At 38.1% G+C, this 25,875-nt stretch overlaps 2 protein-coding genes across 2 annotated transcripts; one reads left to right on the top strand and one right to left on the bottom strand.

Moving 5' to 3' along the window:
- Positions 1-3,047: 3,047 nt before the first annotated feature.
- On the bottom strand, positions 3,048-13,032 carry LOC110721090 (FGGY carbohydrate kinase domain-containing protein-like). The gene is made up of 15 exons (XM_021900214.1): positions 12,635-13,032; positions 11,147-11,226; positions 10,814-10,931; positions 10,517-10,695; positions 9,011-9,093; positions 8,753-8,937; positions 7,934-7,995; positions 7,654-7,762; positions 7,463-7,582; positions 7,016-7,135; positions 5,827-5,947; positions 5,586-5,742; positions 4,238-4,310; positions 3,718-3,845; positions 3,048-3,589 (listed from the first exon to the last, which is right to left on the bottom strand). The coding sequence occupies exons 1-15, from the start codon at positions 12,708-12,710 to the stop codon at positions 3,467-3,469; spliced, it is 1,734 nt and encodes a 577-aa protein (XP_021755906.1). The 5' UTR covers positions 12,711-13,032; the 3' UTR covers positions 3,048-3,466.
- A 2,414-nt stretch (positions 13,033-15,446) lies between these two features.
- LOC110721061 (pathogenesis-related protein 1-like) lies at positions 15,447-25,097 on the top strand. Its single transcript, XM_021900177.1, has 2 exons — positions 15,447-15,590; positions 24,519-25,097. Exons 1-2 carry the CDS (start codon positions 15,447-15,449, stop codon positions 25,095-25,097), a joined length of 723 nt encoding a protein of 240 aa, XP_021755869.1.
- The last annotated feature ends 778 nt before the right edge of the window (positions 25,098-25,875 follow it).

Genomic DNA, 25,875 nt, shown 5'->3' with positions numbered 1-25,875 from the left:
AGTGTATTGTATTTTGACTTTTTCCTATTTCCTTCTTCCTCCTCTTTCGTCTTCTACCTTCGATCTCCAGCCATAACCAACCAACCTCCATCTTCTTCCTCCAATCCCAACCCATGACCACCTCCATTGAAGCTGCTCAGGCTTTCCTCTCGAGAATTACCAATTCTACCACCATAAGCCGAATTAAACTAAAATCATAAGAAAAAATGGTGAATAAATGGCTTAGTTAACCTCAAAGGGTAATGATATCATCCTACTCCATTGACGAACATTGTCATGTTCATTTTTTCCATTAAAGTTTACTTTTTTCTACATTGACGTTCTTCGTTTTCCATTGAAGCCTTGGATTTGTTTTTCCTTGAAAATTCAGTTTTTTCTACAGATTAGGCTTGTCTAGTTTCAAAGAAACTCTTCTGAATTTTTTTCATCGGTAATTACTACCATTTCTTTAAATTGTTCTTATTTGGAATCTTTATACATGTTGCTTTTCAGTTTTCACAGTTTAACTTTGATTTATGATTTGACAATTAACATTCACATCTTACATACAAGTAAAAGAAGTAAAACTGATGTTAACGTTAATCTATTTACATACACATTGAAACAATTCAAATAAGAGAGATGTCCCAAAAATTTTATTTATTAAATAATCTTGATGATAATTCATCTTCAAAATGTTATAGAGGGAGTACACTTTATTCAAAAAGAGATATGTAGGTTTACATATATATACATACATATCCCTAACTATACAACCTCAAAATTTAGGATAGTAGAATAAACAAAAAAAGTGTTACATTTGATATTATTAATATTATTACATAGCAGATTAATAAATATGCTACATATTTACTATTCTACTATATATACTACCTCTGTTAATTTTTATGTGTAACTTTAGAGTATTATTTGTGAGATATAAAATATTTTAAAGTTGCACATAAAAATTAACGCAGGTAGTATATAATTTGTTTAATAAAGATAAAAATCCTTAATTCATAGTTCCTTGTTTTTCACCTTTAACTGGAGCAACATTTTGATCATCTACCGGATTTTTACCACAATGGGTACCCTTTTCACATCCTCGAGTATATTTGTTAGCAGGACCACCAAGTTGTTGATTTCCTTTTCCGTAAATTTTATATCCTTTTCTAATTGCACCATATGACACAAAATTATTTGCTTCACATATTATTGAACTAAATAACACCATTACTATGATTATTGCAACTATATTCTTTCTTGAGATACCCATTTTCTAGATTTTGCTACTTTTTTTTTTTTTTTTTTTTTTTTTTTTTGTAAATTATGAGATGGAATCTAAATGCTTGTGTTTTGATGGAGAATGTTTTATTTGTTATTACAAGGACGAAAAAGATTTTCAATTTATAAAGGAAGAATGTAGGCTAATTATGGCGTTGTGGAGTGAGAAATGAGTTGAAGCAATTTATTCGTTAATGCATAAAGTAAATTTATGCGATTTTATCTTTAACTAAAATAAGGTTTGTCTATAATTTGGTGAATGGTATATTTAGTTTAGGGTTTTTGGTTTTTTTTTTTTTTTTTTTTTTTTTTTTGTTCATCATAACTTAGTATAGGGAGTAGGGTAGATTAATATAATGCACTTAAATTTAAGCACAAAAGTCATAAATATTGACAATCTAGAGAATTACAACTAATATGGAGGATAAATAACTAATCTAGACATGAACAATTAGCAATCAAAACTATAATCATATGATGCATTTAAAAAAAAAAAGAAGAAAATAACTGTAACGGTGTAAATAAGTAAACACTACAAATAACAACCCTAAAATTAATTAGCACTAAACAAAGGAAAATAAGCAAAATAGTCACAATAACATGTAATTAATGCAACAAATCTGTATGTATAGCCCATAGGTAAAAGTGAGGGTGAGAAGGACTCATTGATACAATTTGTATGTATAGACCATAGGTAAAAATGAGGGTGAGAAGAACTCATTGATACAATTTAGATACGAGTATGTGACCATTTTAAATGTTTTATGAAGCCTATAACTGTAATTTTCGGCGATTAGTAGGATAGCGTCATGAAATTAAATAGAACGACATAATTTTTTTAATTAAAAATCTAATGGGCAAAAGGACATAAATTTGCATACTAGCCTTTAACTAATTTTTTGACTAGAATAAATTTAAAAAATTTAGCGATGTAAATTATTAAAAACATAATATGATTTAGTACATGAAATTTATTTAGTTTGTGATATTAATTATATGTAATTGAAGTTATCATCAAGCATAAATCGGTTTTTTTTTTTTTTTTTTTTTTTTTTTTTTTTGTTTGTTTGATGAGAGAACAATGAAGATAAAGGTAAAAAGGTTAATAAAAAAGAACCCAATAAATTGTTCGTTTTAGAGAAAAAACGTACGAAAAATAAATAAAGTTTTTATTAAAGGTGTGGGTGTAATTTTTTATTCTTCAAAACCTTCTTTGTTTAAGGTTATTTTCAAATTTATTTAGCAGATGCTAATATACTATTAGTCTATTACTTGATTACAAATTTTGGCCAGTTACATCATTAGTTAATAGTATGACCATTTTACAAAGAAAAAGTATTGTGTGAATCGAATTAAAGGTATCCACCCCAACACTCAAATAAAATTGACATTAATAATTGCATAATTTCCTGTAACAAGTGAAATTGTCAAAACAAAGCCCAATTCACACACTTTTCTCCGTCTCCTCCAAACTGTCCAAGGAATTTCACGTTCTTAACACCACTGCCTCTGGACAATCTCCGGCAACCCCCACCACTGCCACTTGGCCCACCAATTGCACCCCACTTGGCTTGCGAGAGTATCATGTTCAATGTCGTGAAAAGTAAGTGGTTGTTTGATTGACATCTAAATACACAAGAATTACAACTTCAAAATTAAAAATTGTAATCCTTGGTTTATTAAGAGATTTTAAAATAAACGAAACTGATAACTGACCTAAAAAAAAGTAAAAAAAATAACTAGCTACAGGTGTACCAGTTCCAAGCCGTACAACTAAGAATTTGTAGACAATGATGTAGTTGAATTTCATTGCGGTGAATAGTAAACAAAAGAATAGCAAATAGCAGCAGTTCCCTTAAATTAGAAACGTGAAGCAAGAGTTCATAAATCTATCACCGCGAAAATTAGGTACTAAGCTTTACATAACCCGTTTCCTTGTTATAACTATAATCAATAAGTTAAGAAGGCATAAAACCAGCAACGAAGAACAAAACAAACTGGCTATACAGTAAATAAAACCCCAGAAAAGAAGCAAACTAATAAACGAGTGAGAAAAATTAAGAGGAAAAGGAGAAAGTGAAATGTACAACTCCATATGGTAAACAATTCCTTTTGAACACGAAAATGTGTATGAGCAAGGAAGTCACAAACTTATAAGCTCAGAAGGACTCTCGTCTCATAGCTGAAGATACTACCATACCACCTAAGCCAAAGCTTCAGCAATGATGGACCGATATGAGACTTGTTTATCATAAAGGTCACGGAAAATCCTATACTTCGCATCGTGGTACTTCTTCACATTGGGATCTTTGGATGGATTAATGACCTACAACATTAAAGGGTTAGTACTAGCAGAATGAATCAATTGTCATACATGGAAAACATGCATGAGTGAATGAGTGATGGGCATATACACCTTCTTATTATTCCAAAGCAATATACATAAGTTCCTACCTGGCCTGCTGCATTCAGTGCCTTCATCGCGTCATGTAGGCTGGGATATTTCTTCGCTGCAACAGCACCCAGAATAGCGGCACCCAATAATACAGACTCATTTTCCCGAGGAAGAATTACTGGGTATCCTGTGCAAAAAATTGATTTTTTTACAGACTATTTTAATAAAGTTGATAAAGTACTAGAGAATATCAATATCATTATATCACTTCATGAGTTCATTACTATAGGAAGAATATAAACACAGTTAAACACACTCTGCTTTACAATAAACAAACATAAAGGAGTTAGCGGTTCTACTTTTCATCTCTAACTTCCTCTTTAGAAAAAAGTGAAGGGAATTAGGTAGGTTCAACAAATTCAGACAAAGAACAGACAATACTAGTTTGATCCGATTACCATTAAGCAACTAAATAAATATATCTGGAATTTCAGAAGGCTTGTAGCATATATTTACTGAAAAAATTTATTTAGTTTTCAGGGAGGGGGAGGAGGTAGAGAAAGATAATCAGGTACAAACCAGTAATATCGGCATGCTCTTGTATGTACAAAAGATTCTTTGCTAGTCCACCACAAGCAAGAAGTGTGTTTATCTGTTAAAACGAAAAATTTAGATTTAGGAGCATAGCACATCCTGGGAAGGATCATAACAATCCAAAAGATTATCAAACAGGAATAACAGCCACGGCAGTCAGCACACTAGAAGGTGTTTCCAACAGAAGTCCCTGCGGAACACATTCAGGCATTCAGCTAGCTGAGTCTGATAACTTGAGCAACAAGAAAACAAGCCCTCAACTCTTTGAGCAACAATAAAATACATTATGTCAGTTGGCATATCTTAAGCAGACTTTCCTCTTTTTCAAGCCATTTATCCTCACTAAAGTTTCCCATACACACCTCTAAAAACCACAAATTTTCTTGGTATGGTCAAGTAAACAATATCCCATAATCATCATATTACAATAATGAAAATGATGATGATGATGATGATGATGAATATTCACATAAAACACTCTTATAAGCATTGATACTCCAAAAAACTAGAGTTTACACAATATACCCAGCTATAGGTGGTTAAACAAATACGTGAAAAATATGCATATAAATAAATAATGACCATAGCCTAACAAAGGTGAACGCTAAATTACCCTATTTGAACGCTAATACATTGTATAACTTAATAAAATTAATTGAAACTTGAACAAAAGAAAACAAATTTCTGAATTGTAGAAAAAAAAAAGTTAAATAAAAGAAATTGACCCAACAACCTCCTGTACTCTACTGCCTATCACCTGATATATGCACAGAGCACACTACCCCATCCTCACTCAGTTCCCATCTGCAATTATACCAACCATTCAACTTCACTATCCCTCTCTAAATGTCCCTAGAAACCACCAGTTTCTGAAAAAACACAATTACTAGCCCACCCAAACCATCCACCGCCTATATCCTAACCAATCTAATAACTTTACCTCCGTCAAACCCCTCCTCCTCCTCCCCCCCCCCCCCCCAAAAAAAAAAAAAAACAAAATCACAAAACTGAATATATTTACATTCAGTAGGGTAAATTAACAACTAATTATGCGTATTGACATATTAAGGTCATTAAATTCACTTTTGTTCACATTGTTGATAGTTGAGATTAATTTTCCAAATTGTGTATACATTTGTTCTCGACACATGGTTGTATATATGCACATCACCTTTACATATACCCAGGGTTATAAAGTAATACAATCATATAGTCCCACAAAGTGATATCTTATGAGTATTACACTTCATGAAAGCAGTCTCATAAAGTAGTATAAAGCCCCTTTTATGTTGCAATTTGGGATGTTAAACGACGACAAAATATACATACTTACTTTATGGCCATTGGCATTGCATTGCTCAATGATGTGACGGGTGCCATACGCAATACCTTGTACAGTGGCAAGATATAAAAGAGCAAGCTGCTTTTCACTTGTGTCAAGTGTTAGACCACTGACCATCCCTTTTGCATTAGGATCTGCAATAGGAGACCTGAACCAATATGCAAATTTAAAGATTTATATTCTTAGGTACCCATAAAAATTAGAAATCAGACTTATTTGCATTCTGATTTACCTATTCCCATGAAAGTCAGGAAGGACATGCAAATCCTTTGTTAGAGCAGAAAGAAATGAAGCATCAAGCTCCTGCATCATTGATTCTAACATTTTGTTTAGAAGTGCAAACACTGTGGTCCCTGAAAGATACAAGAAACCAGTCAATCACCAAATATGAACTTGAAAAGGCTGATTGTGATTAAACCAAGACTAAATAATCAGCATGACCCAATGTTAGTGAGGTGTGTGATAGGGAATGGTTGGCGCATTCATTTTTGGGAAGATATTTAGAGAGAAGATTTGACTATTTGTTCTGGTTTCCCAAGGTTTTTCATGTGTCTATTGACTCTTCCCTCCATAATGCACCAGTGTCAATTTTTATAGCAATAAGCAGATTACAATAAAGATATACATTTATGAAGGCCACTACATGATAGGGATTTAGAGGAGCTTTCTTCCTTAATATAGATTTGGGAGATTTCTTTTAGCAGATGTGGTGGATTCTAGGGTGCGATAGGAAACTTGTCAGGATCTTATACTTGTAAATCGTTTCTTTTCTATTTGACTCAACCCCTTCATAATCCAGTTTGTCCATCAGAAAATTTGTGGAAGCCAAAGGTTCCTCTTTATGTGAGGTCTTTTGTGTGGGACTTTGGCATTGGCTAAGAAGGTAATATTAATACTTATGACAAGAACGGAAGACCGGTTTTGGTTATTTCACCTGATATTTGTATGCTTGTCGAGCTACTGGAGTTCTGGTGAGTCTTGTTTTCATTTATTTACTTTGTGACGTGGAAAGATAAATCTAAAGGAGGATGTTATCTTTGTTATGAGGAATCTTAAGTTTTACTTTTAGAGGTTGTGCATTGGCAACAAGTTAGATTTCAAGGATTTGGTATCAAGAGAGGTTGTGGCACAGTGCTTTTATAAAAATAATGTGGCGTGTTTTGTGTGTATGGCTGGAATTCAAGGGTATTTTCAGAAGTCTCTTTGTCTTCTTATATATTATGGCAAACAGTAACTTATTAGGTTCGTTAAGGGCTAAAGTGGCTGAGACTTTTAAGAGTTGTTCTATTAGGGAGGTTCAAAGAAACAGGATTAATATGCACTTTTGGTATCAGTTTAGAAGACTGTTTGTCAACTTATTTTTAACTTCTTACTACATCTGATAAATAGTTTATTAATTAGTTATATAAAATCAACATTACCCTGAGAGGCAGCACGATTTGCCAGATGTGGAGAAGCTACATGGTTCTCAATTATGTGATCCAAGAGTGCCCCAGTGGCACTTTGACCGCCCTCTGTAAGCCAGAATTGAGGTACCATTGCTGAACATGCGGAAAAGAAAATGCGGAATCACCTCTCCAATTTTCAGATAGACAATCAAGCAATAATCAACAATAGAAATAAGTCTTCCACACAGAGGTAAAAAGATTTTTGTGTATATATTATATGCTGCAATCTGCTATATTATGACACAAGATGTTTATGAAACACGATGGAAGTAAAAAAACAAAAAATTAATTCTGCAAAGCAATAATTAACATGAAGTATGAACACACTAGCTTCAGCCTGGAAATGTGACCTAGCACTAGAAAGGTTCAGCAGGTAAAAAAAAACTAAGGAAATAACATAGTGAAAACTGAAAAGCATACCAGACCAAAATGGTCCCCAGACCCCTGGAATGAACAACTTGCTCTGAGACACAGCCATGTGGCAAGTAGATGTTCCACAAACCAAGACCATACGACGGCAGATTCCATCGTTCTCATCAGCTGAACAACTAAATTTTTATCAGACAGTGTAGTCTATGAGCTAACAAGACTGTTAGAAGAGCAAGATGTACCTTCACATTTCAAGTCAGATGCTGGAAAGCTTTCCATGACCCCAACTCCGCCTGCATGGGCATCAATTAAAGATGTTCCTACTGGAGTGCCAGCTTCCAAACCTAGTTCCTGAAAAACAAATATTCCTGAAAAAATGAAGCAGCAACACTTATCTACAATGAGCACGTAGAATTTCCTCCCAAGCCCACTAAAGGAATGTAGCTACATATTATGTTGAATGGATTCCCAAGGAAACAGCACTTGAAATCATTGCGAACTCTTCAGGACAAAAATTCTTGCCTTTGCAGCAGTTGGTGTCAGACCAGAGCCCAAAGTATGCCCAGGGAAAGCAACACTCCGCCCTATTAGAAAATTAAGAGAGCAATGTAGGGTTCATAAGATACTACATATATACAAATAGGAAAAAGAAAATGAACATAAACCTTAAAAGTAGTACTTCCTCTGTTTTTTTTTCCCAGTTGCGTCACTTTCCTAAAACGGAAGTTTCAAATTAGTTGCATCACTTTCATTTTAACTAATAAATTCTCTCTATCTCTCTCCTTTCACATGGGCCCTATCTATCTTTTCTCTCTACCTCTCTCTACCTTTTAACTAATAATTTCCCTATTTCTCTCTACCTTTTAACTAATAATTGCCTAGGAGTCCATGAAAACCAAAGTGACGTAACTAAAAAAACAGAGGAAGTATTAAAAAAAAATTAAAAAAAATAAACTACATTCTTAAGGACATATATTTAGATCACATAAATGCCTATCTCAACACATACATTGTTTACCAAACAAGCCTAAAATACGTGAATGACTGAACAGGAATATAATGCACATATCCAGAGGGAAGTCTTCGATTGACTTGGTAGTGTAGACTATGACGGTATCACCTAAACTTTGTTATTGACAATACAGAGATGAGAAACTTTAGGCAGGAAGCTCACCCTGTGCACTATTAATACACGTATTATATTCAAATCAGCATAAGTAGTCTAGGTGTTAAGATTACTAAGTTGACATGTTCAATCGAAAGGGTTTTATAAATTCATAAAGCAGAGTGAAGTAGTAGCATTAAGCAGTTTGGCACAATAAAAAGAAGCATGAAGTATACCAATCTTGGCATGATGTCCATCGACCAAATCACCTAAGCCAATCTCCTCCCAAAATTCATCATCCCAACCACAAGCTTCCATATCACGGGAATCATTCTCATTCAATTGCTCCAGGTGTGCATGACCCAGATATGTCCATTTGCAAACAGTGGTGCAAAGGCTCCTCGTATCATCACCAGTTGCTCTAGAAAGATATGTTAACTAAGAATTAATTCAATGTTAAACCAAACTAATATAAGAACAAAACAGCCAAGTACCTATAGGACAGCCAGTCACTTAAGTCCATCCACCGAAAAGCCATTGACCAGGATTCCTTGAGGTTTTCCTTAACCCACAAAAGCTGCAGAAAAGCACTCTTATAAATCATGTCCCACATAATTCATAGCTTAAATGTGATGCATTTCAGGAGAAAAAAAAAAGGTTCATAAGCTGATTATTTTTGCTAAAATTTGCCTTTGAAGCTAATGCATTGGGTCAAGAAGATAATCCAAAAGCAGGGAAAATATTTAGCAGCTCTGTCCCTCAAAAGATGCTCTAAAGCACTGACATTAAAAGAATAAGGATATCCACTATTTATACAGTTTCAATACAATATAGCTTAATCCCCATAACTTCCACAAGTTGCACCTTTGCAAATCTAATTGCTAATATTGATCTCGACAGAATTGAAGATACATTGTCAATTCTATATTTCTATCTCCCCTATCTCTTGAATATCTCAAATTCAGTATTCATATGTGATGTTCGGTTGATGCTATACCCGTAACAGCTAAGGCTTGGTCTTCTCACAGTCATTGCTCAGCTAGCATCCTCAAGTTGGCTGAAGTAGCTATAGAGCTTGTTGATTGAGTATATTTTTCAGCTGTACCAGTATGCATTGATCCACTTGCTAAATAGAAGATGCTAAGGAGCAAAGATCTTCAGCAATTAGCATAACTCGCAACCATTTTGTATCCCAATAAAATTATTTGTCCCATGCTGTCAAAGGAAATACTAAATGAGCCCAAAATACTATCAGCCTCAATAGGCAATTTGTAGCCACGATTTTTCAATTTTTCAGTTGGCTTGATGCTTCGAAAACTTTGGTCCACAGCCCACTTCAAACACTTTTAGTTTCACAATATAATATGCCATCTGAATGAATGATCCACAAGGGGAACCCAGATAAATATTATAAATGCTGCAGAAAGCCAGAAAGGTGTTGGGAAAAGGACTACTAGATTGACTATCAGTCTAATCCTAATGTTTGTAGTATCTAATTGGGATTCGAACAGAGTTCCTTAAGTTGTTCAGACACCTTATATAGTCAAGAAGTTGCTGTAAGGCTGCAAAAACAATTAGCAATGCATCTAGAAGTAGCAGTATGTTAACAGCCTAATGGCCCTAATGAAACAGAAGCATTATCTAGAACCTTAAGCGATGGTTCAGCATTTGCTTGTTTTACAATCCTCATACAGCAGTGGCAGTGTGGCACACAAAACAGAATATTAACGACTCTTATAATAATGTTCCTCTAACTTATCTACATAGATGCAGATATACTTAATTCTCTCTTCTTATTTAACTTTGGAAAAATAAACCTTTTAGCACAAGCTCCTATATGGTGGGAGTGAACCATGCCTGTTTGCAACATGGATGCTAATTACAAGTTTTTCTGAAAACCAGATTCAGCGTGAGGTTTAAGCATCAAAAGAATTTCATAAACTTGCTGCCCACGAAGGGTATTGCACACCACAAAAAGAATATATTGAACAAGCAGGTACCTTTGGTGGTTCCATCTCAGGAGAAAGAGATCCCCCACAGTATTGCAATACAGGTGAGTTGGAAGCATTGATCCTTTCAGCTTGCTTTACAGCTCTATGGTCCATCCAAACAATAACATTTCTTCTAGAATCACCACTCCAAGAAACTGTAACTGGGGAACCATCAGAATCTACAGCCACTGGAGAAAATAAGCGACATTAGTCAAATTTCAGAAAGTAACTATATAAAGCAGTAAAACCTAACCTTAGTTTTCAAAGACAAACTGACAAAGTACAATTATGAAACATTTTACCCACCAAGGGAACACGTTGCTGCAAACCCAATCCCCACTACTTCTTTTCCATCAACATTTGCAAGAGTGCATGCTAATTTAACAGCTGAACAGACAGCAAGCCAGATATCGGTTGAAGATTGCTGGATAAAATCAGGAGAATTAAACCTCCGAAAAATAATTAAAAAAAAAATTAAAAAAAAAAACCTTGTATGTAATCATAAATAATATAATGTACTCTGTATCTCATACAACTTCTTTATAAGAATTGTAACACAGATTTTCACCAATTAGACACCAAGTAACGAAGAGAAAAGATGGTGTTGGCTTACTGTTATATCTAAGATAACTTTCTCACCTCAATACAATCACCCTCCTTCCAAATTTGTATGGGACAGTTTCCAAAACCTAAAAGCTTACCATTCGCATCAAACAAACCTATATCAGCACAAATGTGTTAGAAACAGCCTAGGATAAAGAGCTAGACTACACTGTGGCAACAAAGTTATAAGGAAACTTTGCTATACTTTTTACAGTAACTAATAGAAACAATGTATTTAAAGTTTGTTGATCGGAATCATGGACCCTCTGAAGCAATGTAAATTTCTACATCTCATTGATGATCTTTCCTCTTATCTCATGATTCTCATCTAGAACAACAATTACATGACAAATAGATATGAACTTATATTTAGTTATTTACAACCTAACGTCACTAAACTGATGCCATTTACTAGATTATAGGGAAAAAAAAATAAATTAATCTACTTGAATCCGGCAAGGATATCTATAAAGGCCATCAGATATCAGATTGTTGAGGTGTGTAGCATTTTTGCAGATTTCCTATTAACATAAAACGAGAAAATATTGAAATATAACTAGAGACATAAATCCCTAAAAGAATTTGATGTTGGGTGATGAAAGAGCAAAAGTCTCTCCAAACCAATTTACTTGCTATCAGAATCCACCAGTACAAGCATACACAAATATGTAGTCTAAACATTTCGATCCTTCAACTTTCAAGTCTACAAGTTACGCAAAAATTCAAAAACATGTTAAGCGGCAAAACAAAATCATATACTCCATAAAAGCTACATTCTTAAAAATGTCCTAGTAAGCAATGCCTTACTATTAGAGATTTGAATGACTAACTTAAGAGCTTTGTACTTTTTGCACCTATCAATAGTTTTTATTTTTGGTAAATTAAAAGGCTTTTAGGCGGCATTTTTAGATATTTTGAGGCTGAGGGCCTGAGGCACAAGGCGTTAGGGGTCATGCGTCTTTTGTGGTCTAGGCAAGGCAATTATGATGCCTTGGTGCGCCTTGAGCCTTTTTATACATTGGTCCATACTTCCATGGTTCCGCCTCACTCAACTAAATAGTTGATCAAAGAAGAGAGCATAAATAGCAATATTTGCAATTAACCTATCAAAACTTAAAATAGTAAATGTCTCTTCATTGACTTATCCTACATAAACTAACTCAAATCACTAATATACAGCACAATATCAATATTAATCTGTACAATTCATTGACCTTCTCATTTCATATGAATCACTAAAAACAATGTTCTTATACCAAATGTATATCCTATAGTTTATTTACATGCAATCAAAAATTAACTTAAGCATTACAAATTAGCAGCTAATGCAATAAAATCAACAGCAACAAATTAAAAAACAGAAAAAATGAAGAAAATAAAATACAAAAATTTCAAAACAAAGGCATTTTACAATTTACAATAAAAACAGTGATTACATTGAATTATTTAAAATAAATTAGTGTATGATCGCATATATAAGAAGGAAACGACGTCGTAAGGAGGAGAGAGAGAGAGGAGGAGAACCTGCGCGAGCGCTGCCGGTGCCGACGTCGACACCGAGGAAGACGGAGCGAGGCGGGGCTTCATCGGCGCCGGACATTTTATTCACGACGGAGTAACAAAGCGTTCAAGGGGTGGCGTTGGTTCAATTACGGGGTTGTTGATTATTTTTGTTTTTTTTGGCCGTACATTATTATTTATTATTTTTTTTTTTTGGAAATGTTCTTTTACTTTTATTGTATTTTTAAAAATCATTAAATGTATGTATATCTTCCTATCTTATCTATTGTGATGGGGATTGATGACGAGATTAATGACTATTAAGGTGTTTTTATTTTTATTATTATTATTTTTTAATCAAACTCGTTTTATTATAATAATTGGGACACTATGACTAACAGATACTATGTCAATGCACAAAATTAATTATTAATATTTGTAATTAAATATTTTAAGAAATATAAAATGTTAATGTAATAAATATATACTTCATAGTTCATACAGAGTATGTTTATATGAAAATATAACGATGAAAGTTATAGTCTAGACAAGCATATAAATAGTGCAAAAATCAAACTGTTACAGTTATTATGAGACGGAGGTAGTATAAGTTTAGTCTGAGTGAATAAAATGCACCTTAGAATGTTATTTATTAGGTTATTGAAAAGAAAAAGAAAACAATTTTTAGTTTTGGAAATTTGAGTGAGTGATTAGTTTAGTTTACATTACTCATGACTGATATTATGAATTTTTACAATCTTATAAAAATGTACCGTATGTTATGCTTTATAAGTTTTTTTTTTTTTTTTGAGGGGATTATGCTTTGTAAGTTCAAAATCTTAACTTGAGAATATGTAAATTTTAGCTAAATTAAAAATATTAATTGCTCCAAAATTCCTAAAAATAGTTGATAGATCGATAATTAATGAGATGGCTCAATTCGATTAGAAAATTAAAGTTTGGGTAGCTTCAAAAATGTTTCTTTAGGCAAAAAGACATGCTTTTGCTTGGAGAATTGTTGCCATTTTGTTTATGAGTTGACATGACTCTTTGCACTGTTAATCTAACACATTCTAGTGTTTGTTCAAGTTTAGTTCAAAATTTTTCAACAAATGAACATATTTAGTTCCTACACAATTTTTATATACTACCTCCGATTTTTTTTAGTTGTAACTTTCGAATATTTTATATCTCACAAATAATACTCCAAAGTTGCAACTAAAAAAAACGAAGGTTGTATATATAAAGATAAGAAAAATAAAGGGCATTAGGAGACCCTCCTCACGAGGAAAACTCTTAGTCCTATAGATGGCTTGAACTGTAATATAAAGGAACCTCTTAGTTGAATAGTAACCATGTAGCATGTAAGATCTTTAGTATGGCTAGCAATGCCAATAGTAGCAACATTAAGGGCGTGTTCGGCGCTAGCTTTTGAGTAGCTTTTAGGTAGCTTTTAGTGGTTTGACCAAGTCAAACCACTACTCAACAAAATTGTGAGTGTTTGGCAAAGTAATGGTTCAAGTAGCTTTTAGTGGTGGAGGTAGCTTTTATTAAAAGCTAGGATTATTAGCTTTTGAAGTTTGAGGTAGCTTTTGAAAATTTAATGTATAGTTTTAAAAATAAAATATTGATTCTTAAATGTAAAGCTAGTCAACCACTACTTTATCGAACAATCATACCTAAATTATCTTTTTTCACAGCTAACAGCTTGTTGACAGCTAACAGCTATCTCCACAGCTCACAACTATCTCCACAGCTATAACTACCTTCACAGCTACATTTTGCCGAACATACCCTAAGTCATTAAGGCATGCTCACATTGTTTTATTTTATTTTATTTTATTTTATTTTATTTATTTATTTATTTTTAAATTCATCTAAATTGTTCCTTTGTCTATGTCTTTTTTTATGGTGTTTAGAAAGCCGTAAAAACAAGTGATGAGAATTGATTTCATAATCTCTTAAAAACGGGAGAGAAACTCTAACCACATAAGCTATCCATCACTCTCTGTTTCTTGGTAGGTGTAACATGAGGATGAGGTGTGTGGACTGGTTTTATTGATTATAAATGATTTTTGTTGGATTTTTTTTTTTTTCGAGGGATGATTTTTGTTGGATAAAATAAAGTAACTTTTACTTGTTTATTTATTGCTTTTTATTACATTTAAAATGTTGAAACCTCATTGTGAGTCTTTCATATGGGAGAAAGATGAGAAAATTTAATGATCTCTTAATAGCTTTGAGGAGTTATAATAGTCACTAATAGCAATAAAATATATTGTTAAATATGTATCTATAGAAAGCTTCATAATATCAATTTTTTATTTATTTATTTTTTATATATTAATCATATGTATTACTTTAAGGTTAAACTTGTGTTGACATATGTACTAAGTGTGATTGTATCAATTATTTAGGTACAGAGGAAGCAATTAAATTAAACTTAACAAAAATACTGTACTTGGTAAAATAAAGTAAAACAAAAGGATTAAAGTTGTATGCAACAAGATAATGTATGAAAAGTTAATTGGTGTGTTTGACAATAAGGGTGTTGCATGTTGACATTATCTTACAACACAATTTGTGGCCCTCATCACGTTACATCGATAGGTTTACACAATTTATTTAAAAAGCTATCAAATCATCGGCGTGATAAACTCCAAATTGGAAACTTGCGATACATAAAATTCTTCCAAATACTCATGAATGCTCACTACTCACTAGCTTAGGCCGATTATAATCTGCATGTGTTGTGTTATCATCTTCTTTTAGTCGCTTTTTGATCAAGGACTCTGCCCTACTTCTATACTTCGTATCATTTGTTAAACTTATTTTAATGGCTAATTTGCAGCTAATTTACCAAGTTAAGCTTGGTCTAATGGGAAAGATTGTACCTTCCAATCTTGAGGTTGGAGGTTCAATCCCTATTAGAGACACTTTGAGGATGGAGATCGCTTACCCTTCCCCCCTCACTCTCAAAGTATCCGATCTGCAAATAATTAATTTAGTATTTAGGGGTAATTTTAGGCTTCCCTAACCAAAAGTTATGTATTAAATTCATTATCAATGTTACTTTTTATTAGTGACTCAAAATGGACCAAAGATAACATACAAGCAGTTAACTAAAAAGAATTATTAAAATACTTGTTTATGTTATTGAACGACAAAATAAATCATTTTATCACCCTAAAACCGGCCAATTTTTTTTCCATGTTGATGCATGTTGGAACTTTGACATAATTATCTAGCAATTGGGTCAAACTCAATTTGTATGAAGAAACGAATCACCTTAATCTCAATTTGACATAAGGCCATACTAATCATGAAAGAACATGGGTTGCCACTAAATGCTACAGTTTTTACTTTGACAAATTATGTTACACCTTTGTCTTTATATAAGAGCAACATAATTCTAACCTTCTTCATAAACCAAAACCAAAACCAAAAGAAAAAAAAACTAAAAATGTCTACTGTTTGGGTCCAATTTAGTCCAATTGGGCCTAGGCACTAAATGATCCAATTAAAAGCCCAAGGTCAAGGTTCAACTCTCCAATTGTGCTAAAGTCAAAGGTCAGCCCCCAAAGCAAGCCAATTGGGCTAAGGCCCAACCTCTCCATGTATGAAGAGGTATAAAAGCCATCAGTATTCATACATTCAATTATTCACAGATTCATACATTCTCATACATTCTCATATATTCTCATATATTCAAGCAAAGCCTCAAGCAATTAATTCTCTTGCATAGTGTTCTCTTTCTACACATTGTACTGATTTTAGCATCGGAGGGGCCTTCCTCGGCAACACCCCCGAGGCTAGTTTACGTGTGTTTACTGTGCAGGAAACCTTCGGCCCAACATAACTTGGACCGAATCCAGTCTTCTCCGTTTCAGCGGACCTTCGGCAAGGTCCCATTGTTTTCACCCGAAACAATTTGGCGCCGTCTGTGGGGAAGACTTTCAAAAATCTTTAAGCCAAATTTCTAACCAAGATCATCTTGCAATTATCTTAGTAGAAATGGCTAAGAACCGCAAGAGCAAAAGCCTCCGTCAAGGAGCGGGCGAAAAGCCTAAAACCCCTACACCATCACCCTCGCCGGACCGGAACTCTCCCAAGGGTGCCAGCTCGGGGGGAGGATCATACAAGGAGGATTCCCTTTCTCCCGTAATTCATGACTCTCATTATAGGCCGAGTCACTCTCGGTCTAGCAGGGGTGAGTCCGATCATAGGACACATTCAGTTCCCCAAAGCCAACCATCGGCTGCGCGCCCTCATTCCCATACTCGGCCGAGGACCCCTTTGACGGGGCCCAGCTCGGAAGAGGTGGCAAGAGCGCTGGCAGTGCTCATGGAGGCGATGAGGGCACAAAATATGCCACCACCTCGTGATCGAACTCCTCCGCATACCCGGCATCAGCGGAGGAAGTTAGACCATGATGGTGGGAAGCTTCCTTCCTTCCGGGAACTGGAAGAGTGGGAAGAGGATTCCTGGAAAAATGAAAAAGAGAGGAAAAAGAACCCTCAATTTTTAAAAGGATCCTCATCCTCAAGACCAGAAGCGCATAAGAGCAGCAGCTCAGCTTCTCGGCCAGAATCTACTCACCGGGAACCTGAGACTGTTCGCCGAAGCGTTCTTGACCGACTCGGCGGCAAGGAACCGAGCGTGCGCAGTCGCCTCTCGTTCCCTGCAGCCGAGGCCCAGACTTCCCATCCAGGGACGAAAACCACTCCTACCTCTCTAAGAGGGGGGAGCGCGGTCCCTTCGGCCAGGAACAAGGGCAAGGCCGTTATGCTACCCGCCAGTTCACCATTCGAGCAATGGATACTGGAAGAGCGCGTACCCACGGTTAAAATACCGTCGCACATCACATATGACGGGACCTCGGATCCGAAGGATCACGTGGCCTCGTATGAGACTCATATGCATCTTTGCCCCAGATCCGAGGCGACTTGGTGCAAATATTTCCCAACCACTCTCAAGGGGGTCGCGCAAGCGTGGATCTCCAAGGGAGTAAGGCAAGGCTCCATAACAGGGTGGGATGACCTGTCCTCCAAGTTCAGGAGCAAGTTTTCCACGGCAAACCGCCGAGAGAAGACTACTGCAGAGCTCATGAGTCTACGACAGGGGGGAACTTCTGAAAAAGTCCTTCTCAGCCCCATTGCTGAAATGTGTAGGACCAACAGATGCAGATTATATCCTACGGGAGATTCACCTCGGCATTTGTGGGAACCACATTGGGGGAAGAACCTTAGCCCACAAGGCATTGAGGGCTGGATATTACTGGCCCACCATGATCGCAGATGCTAAGGAGCTGGTTCGGAAATGCGAAAAATGTCAAAAATACGCTCCAGTTATCCATCAGCCAGCAAGGGATCTTCAGCCGATCCTTAATCCACTCCCGTTTGCCCAATGGGGACTGGATATACTGGGACCATTTCCAGAGGCTGTGTACCAGAAAAAATGGCTGATAGTTGGTGTCGACTACTTCAGTAAATGGATCGAGGTCGAAGCAGCCTCGAACATTACAGAGCAAACTGTCAGAAAATTTATCTGGCAGAATATCATCACTCGATTTGGCATCCCGAGAGTATTTGTCTTCGATCATGGGAGGCAATTTGATAACTTACCGCTGAAGCGGTATACAGATCAGTTTGGCATCAAACTGGCATATTCAGCGGTATGCCACCCGCAAAGTAACGGACAAGCCGAAGCTGCAAATAAACAAATCTTAAATGCCCTCAAGAAGAGGGTGGAAGATCAAAAGTCCAAGTGGCCGGAGGAGCTCCTTGGAACCCTTTGGTCCCTTCGGACAACTGAAAAAGAGGCAACGGGCCACTCACCTTTTGAACTGGTGTATGGTGCCGAAGCCGTCCTTCCAGTGGAAATTGGCTCTGAGAGCCTTCGAGTGCACCACTTCTCGGCTGAGAATGAGCGACTGATGAGGGAATCTCTCGATTTCCTCGACGAAGTAAGAGACTCAGCCCGAGACAGAATGGCCGCCTATAAGCAGAGAATCAGCAAATTTTATAACCGAAGGGTCCATGCAAGGCCTCTCAAAATTGGAGACCTTGTCCTTCGGAATGCTGCTGCAGTTCAGAAAGGCCGAATCCATGGGAAACTCTCAGCTGCATGGGAAGGACCTTATGAAATCTATGATGAGCTTCAGCCAGGGACATACCGACTTCGGCAGTTGGATGGAACTGAGTTGAAAAATCACTGGAACGCTGATGTACTGAAAAAATATCATGTGTAAACCCTTCGGGGCAGAACAATCTTTGTAAGTACATTTTGAACTAATGAAAGGCCTTGGAGCCGCCATTTATATAAACGTTTACAACTTTTTATCCTTTCAAAATTTTCTTTGTTCTATCTACTCTTTAAGGGTTTTTTATTCAGCCTCGTCTGAAACCTTCGCCTTCGGGTAACTGGGTTTCAGATTGCTGACAAAACTCGTCTTTTTAAAGAACACTGGTCTTTCAGCTGAAGTCAAACTTCAGTAAGACTTGTTCTCCAAAGACATGAGTCCATGGACAATTCTGGGATATTTCCTTAACTGAGCCTTGTATCCCAGAGAGCCATTATCCGAAACATTGCCTTAAGTTGGCCCTGTGTTTCGGGTATCCATTTTTCAAAGATAGACAGAAAATCAAGGATAACAGCAACAGTTGAAAATTGTTTAATCAGCCTCGTCTGAAACCTTCGCCTTCGGGTAACTGGGTTTCAGATTGCTGACAAAACTCGTCTTTTTAAAGAACATTGGTCTTTCAGCTGAATTCCAACTTCAGTAAGACTTGTTCTCCAAAGACATGAGTCCATGGACAATTCTGGGATATTGCCTTAACTGAGCCTTGTATCCCAGAAAGCCATTATCCGAAACATTGCCTTCAGTTGGCCCTGTGTTTCGGATATGCATCTTTTTAAAGAACACAGGTCTTTCAGCTGAAGTCCAACTTCAGTAAGATTTGTTCTCCAAAGTCATGAGTCCATGGGCAATTCTGGGATATTGCCTTAACTGAGCCTTGTATCCCAGAAAGCTAATATCCGAAGCATTGCCTTCAGTTGGCCCTGTGTTTCAGATATCCAATTTTCAGCTGAAGTCAATCCTCAGTAAGACTTGTATTCCAGAAGCACTGCCTTCAGTTGGCCCTGTGTTTCGGATACCCATTTTAAAGAAGTGAAGAAATTGTTTATTCAGCTAAAGCCATACTTCAATTTCTGGGGGGGGGGGCAAGAAGCACTATCAGTGCAAGTTTATGTTCGGCAGGATGAAAGAAACAGTAAAGCATTCAAAAACAAAGCAGCTGAAGAAAAGAGCATCAAATTAATAATTTATGCTCAGAAATTGAGCTACAAGTTCAATTAAACTGTATCGGCAGCCGCCCACAAGCGGAAAATAACAGCTGCCGAAATACGTACATAAGCAAAAAAATAAACTGTTGTACGACAAGGCAAGCTGAAGCAAAAAACAAGGCAAAAAATTCAGAAAGCGGCAAGTCTAAAGTTAAGCGCATGATGAACCGCAAGATTCTGAAGACGACTGCCCGAGTTCCTATGCTTCAGCCCGAGGATCAGACTGATCAGCATTGTTGAGCCCCATGGTGGCCTCAACCCCAGCAGCAGAAGAAGCAGGCTTTGCACTCTGCCGAGCCTCCCTTTCCCTCTGTTCAGCCTCCAACTCCATTCTCTCAGCTTCCTCTTCGGCTTCCTCAGCCTTAAGAATTTCAGCTTCGACTGGAGTTGCATACTTCATATGAGGGTCTTCGGGATTCTGGACCCATTCAGCACATTTGGACCAGTCCAGCTTCGGCTCAGCATGAAGGCAGACTCTTCGGCACACTCTGAACCCGTTTCTGAAACCCATTTCATATTCTTCCTGGGTATAGACACGGACTTTGAGTAAAGCCTCAGCATCAGCTAGCTTCTTCTGGGTCTCCTCCAAGTCTTCCTTGGATTTCTTCAGCTCATCGGCGAGCTTGGAGGAGGAACCTTTCAGCTCATTCAGCTCCTGCTGAACTTGGGAAGCCTCTGTCTGAGCCTGGGCCATTTCTTCCTTTTTGGCCATCAGCAGATCCTCAGCCTCTTGGAACTTAGCTCTCTGAGCTTCAGCAGCAGCAGCAGCCTCTGAGAGTTGGACGTCCCTGGCCTGGAACAGCTCTTCAGCAGCCATTCTGCTGGCTTCAAGAGCTTCTAGCCGTTGCTGCACTTCAGCTTGTGCAGCAGCTCCTTCCTGAATACGGCTCTCAACGGCAGCCTTGAACTTGGAGACGTCCACTCCCATGTGCTCCTGGAGGAATTTTTCCCCTTCCATCAGTGGGGGAAAAACTTCCTTCTCCATAGCGTCGCAGAAGGTTTTGAGGGCTTCAGCAGCTTTTTTCTCGTACTCCTCACCCTTCTGCTGCTTCTCTTCAGCTGCTGCTTGCTTCAGCTTAGCAAGCTTTAATTCCTCCTCAGCTACCTTCTTGTCGTGCTCAGCAGCATCTACCTTATCTTGTAGGGTATATATCAGCTCTACAGTGAGAGTCTGATTGTGCACGAACTGAAAACAGGAAGACAAGTTAAAAAATAAAAAAAAAATAATAAAAATAGAGCTGAATTTTAGAGGAAATAAAGGCAAGGAAAATCACCTGCATCATCAGCAGTTGGTTAGACCTGGCTGGGTCAGGAACTGATCTGCTGGATTCGCCCATCCCAGCAGTGGCCTTCAGCGACCAGATTCTTGCCCTATCTACTTCGGACATGCCAGCAAAATCGCCGAAGTAGGCTGCAGCTCCTTCTCGGTTCTGACCCCATATGAGGTCCCAGATGTGATCTGGAATTGGAATTCGGGGGGCCGAGAAACCCATTTCTCCAGATTGCAGAGTCTGGAAGGAGGGAAAGGATGACGATGGAGCTTGTTTAGCTTTGGATGGCTCAGCATCATCCTTCTCAGAGGAGTCAATTACTATGACCTCCTCTTCTTCAGGGATGAGGACGAAAGCCTCAACCTCTCTTGCGATGTCTGCCGTGAAACCCTCAGCACTGGGCATCACGGCATCCTTATTTTTGTGCTCAGCAACACTTTCCTGAATTGCTTCTTGGACCCCTCCCTTAGATTCGGGAGTTCTCTGATCCACCTCCATCTCAGGAGGTGGCGGAGGGGTCTTTTGAGGTGATTGGGGTGGTGGCCGGGTAACCCTCGGCGATCCATTGCCTTCCTCGGGCTCCCTTATTTCAACGTCGATGGTCATCGGCCTCCGCTGAAAGTCATGAGGGCCGATGATGGCCATCCTTCGGCGCCTTTTCTGAAGAGGCTTCTCGTCCATGTCTGAGTCTGAAGACTCTTCTTGTATTTGGTCTTCGGGACGAACATGGGCTTTCCCTTCTCTGTGTCTGTTACTCTCTTCAGACTGTAACAGACAGGGGGGAGGAAGAATGTGAGTAAAAAAAAAAAAAAAAAAAAAAAGAAAGACAAAGTTAAGTCTGAAAGCTCACCGAGGTCTTCAGCAAAGCCTCGTCTTCTTCAGCTGCCCTAGCTGCAGCTTCTTCTTCAGCAGCTCTGGAAGACCCTTCTCCTCCTTCGCAATCTTCGAGAACCCGTGCAACCTCTTCGGCTGTACGGGCAGCTTCAGCTTCTTCGTCCAGCAGCTGAAACCAGGGGTCTCTCTTCTTCCACCAAGGCTTCTGCCTCTGATACAGAGCAACAGCCTCAATTTGGAAGTGGGAAGAGTCTAGATGAACTTCCCTATGCCTCGGTTCAGTGATAGACGGGGCCCGATCAGTTACAACTCGTTCTCGGTTGACACCAAGACGAGCGTAGTTAATGCCAACGTTGGTCTCGTCCCGCTCTGAAAAAGAAAAGGGGAAAGGTCAGTTCAGATTAGTTGGCACAGCATAAAAAAGCGAAGTGAGAGAAGAAAAAGAGATAATTAAAAAGCCTCGGCCCCAGCCGAAGAAGCTTACCATCCTTAAACTTTCGGCTGAGGCCAACAGCTGCTAGCATGTTCTCTTGGAAAACATAATGCGTATCGGGGAGCCAAGTCTCCGGGATATGCTGCATTCGGCCGCTGCCCCCCCGGTTCGGCAGCTTGCCGAAGATATGTTGTTGATCAAGGTTCGGATTCGGCCCGTTATCTGCGGGGGGACCTAGACTTCCCATCTCGGGATCAGGCTCAGCAAGGTACCGGGGAGCGCTGAAGACGCAAGGGTGGCCCGGATCTGTGGGTGCCCTAACCCAAATCCATTGACCTCTCCAGTCCTTGTCTGAAGAGTCGTTCGGCCACATGGTTAGGTACTGGGGCCGGGACTCAATCCGGTACCACCCAGAACCATGGCTTCCGTGCCCACTTTGAATATTTGGCACTAGCCGATGAAGCTTTTTGAAGCAGTGCAGGTTCGGCACATACTTGAAGAACTTGCAGACCCATAAGTATGTCATCACCCTTCAGATGCTGGTGGGCGTTAACTGGCATAGGGAGATATTGTAATGGATCAGCAAGTCTCGGACGAATACGTCCAAAGGGAACCTCAGCCCGTACTGAAGCTGTCTTGTGTACACCCCCATATACCCCGGGGGTGGACGATGGATTCTATCGGATGCCGCGGGCATTCGGCACCAATACCCATCAGCTTCAAAAATGCCGTAATGCAACTCAATTTGCTCGGCAAACCGATATTGTTCGGCATTCTCCACCCACCATGAGTAGGGGCGGTTCTTTATCATGGCCGAAGCTACTTCGGCATTCTCCCACTCTGAAAACCCGGGGAGGATATCCCAAAGGACAGCGGGAACTTCATCGTCCCGTCCAGAAGCGCTCGGCCCCTCCGTTCTCTGAGGAGGAGCCGAGGAAATTGGAGTCGCCCTAATCCCTTCAGCAGGGTCAGACTCTGGCCTTTGTCTATTCCAGGTCCTAATCCTGTTCCTAGGATCGGGAATTGGCCTTGCTCTTCTTGGAGCACGGGCTCTACCTCTAACTCCTCTTGCCATTGATTATTTCGAAGAAAAAAGTCGAAAAAAGGGGAAGGAGTTCGAATTCGAAGAAAAATAAACTGAAATCAAAGGAATTTACCTTAATCTGAAGCGAAAGTTGCCGATTTACGAGTTCGTAGTGGCAAGTCTCAGTTTCTAAGCTTAATGCTCGGGGAATTTGCGAAGTTTTGATGCGGGTTCTTGGTTTCTCTCGAGAATTCTGGGTTTGTGTTGGTGAATAAGTGAGGAGAGATGACGCGCCTCTGTTTATATCTCCAGGAATGGAATACGGAGAGTCCGCGTTTCAATTTCTCTTAAATACCCCACTAAGTAACCGTTAAACACACGATCTTGTGATTAAACTGCCCATTATCCGTCCAACTTCCACAATCATCCGCCTTAACCGTTGTTATCTCATTAATTACGGTTTAAATTCAAATTTTTGGATTAATTAAATCATTTACTTCCCTCCTTTTCTGAATTAAACCAAACCCGACCCGTCATCCTTCCAAATCGGGTCTGGGGGGCAAGTTGTTTGGGTCCAATTTAGTCCAATTGGGCCTAGGCACTAAATGATCCAATTAAAAGCCCAAGGTCAAGGTTCAACTCTCCAATTGTGCTAAAGTTAAAGGTCAGCCCTCAAAGCAAGCCAATTGTGCTAAGGCCCAACCTCTCCATGTATGAAGAGGTATAAAAGCCATCAGTATTCATACATTCAATTATTCACAGATTCATACATTCTCATACATTCTCATATATTCTCATATATTCAAGCAAAGCCTCAAGCAATTAATTCTCTTGCATAGTGTTCTCTTTCTACACATTGTACTGACTTTAGCATCGGAGGGGCCTTCCTCGGCAACACCCCCGAGGCTAGTTTACGTGTGTTTACTGTGCAGGAAACCTTCGGCCCAACATAACTTGGACCGAATCCAGTCTTCTCCGTTTCAGCGGACCTTCGGCAAGGTCCCATTGTGTTCACCCGAAACATCTACTAACATTTTATGTGTTTCTATCTTTGTTCTTTTACTATTCTCAATGTCATCTTATGCCTATGAAAGTAGAACATATAGTTATAGTCCACCTTATCATGGTTCTCCACACATATCTCCGGCCCAACCCACGAGCGACATTGATCTTTACATGAAGGTTCAAAATGATGCTCGAAATGTTGTTGGGGTGCCGCCTTTGTCATGGGACAATCGGTTGGCTGCCTATGCCCAATGGTGGGCTAACCAAAGGCCGTACGATTGTGCCCTACAACACTCTAGAGGTCCTTATGGGGAGAACATATTTTGGGGGAGTGGTGGTAGTGATTGGTCACCCGCCTTTGCAGCCCAATATTGGGTTGATGAGAAAAAGTGGTATGACTATAATTCCAATTCCTGTGCTTATGGCAAGGATTGTGGACATTATACCCAAATTGTTTGGAAGAGTTCTACTAGAGTTGGTTGCGCTAAAGTAGTCTGTTATAATGGTCGTGGTGTTTTTATTACATGCAATTATGATCCACCCGGGAACTATATTGGTTCAAGGCCCTACTAAGTACGTAGAGCCTAAATAGACCCAATTTCAATGACAAAGCCTAGTACGTTGTCCTGGTCCGAACTATTGTGTAATAACCTAGTATTACCAAAAACTTCTTAAGAACCACAAGATGTGCTTGGTGCTTAATTATAAACTTTGATTAATATTTTAATTTACTTTTGCATCAATTAAACTAGTTTTTATTGATATGGCAATGTTTGTAAGAGCACTATCAATGGTGAGCTAAAAAATTGCTCATGGGCATTTTGGGTGGGCATAAAATTTGCTCATGCATTACAATGGTGAGCAAATGAGAAAAAGCCAAAAAATGCTCATGAGCATTTCTGAAAATGCCCAAGAATTGAGCATTTTTTAACATGAATAGTGCTCTGATAGGCCCCACAATTTGCAATGGTTATATTTTTTGTAATGCAAATTCTGAAATAAATATTTATTAAAAAAAAATTAAAATTACCAACGGTTATAAAATTTTTTTCTATAAATAGACATGCATTTTGATATATTTTGGTATAATTTCAAAAATACCATAAATCCTCCATATTCTTTATTTTAACGATAAAAACGACACAAATAAAAAAATAAAAAATAATAAGTTACACAAATTTAGACTAGTTTTTATTTATTTGGAGTAATATTGTTAAAATATAAATGAAATTAATAAATAAAGAAGTGTTGTGTACTTGTGTAGGATAGAGAAAGTAATAGTGGGGTATTGAAAAAGTAAGAGAGAGAGTAGTGGACAAACATTTGTTTTTGCTCACCATTGGGAGAGAAA

The sequence above is a fragment of the Chenopodium quinoa genome, unplaced genomic scaffold (genome assembly GCF_001683475.1).
Source record: "Chenopodium quinoa cultivar QQ74 unplaced genomic scaffold, ASM168347v1, whole genome shotgun sequence".
Classification (NCBI taxonomy): Eukaryota; Viridiplantae; Streptophyta; class Magnoliopsida; order Caryophyllales; family Amaranthaceae; genus Chenopodium; species Chenopodium quinoa.
This window is presented reverse-complemented; position numbering and strand designations above follow the sequence as displayed.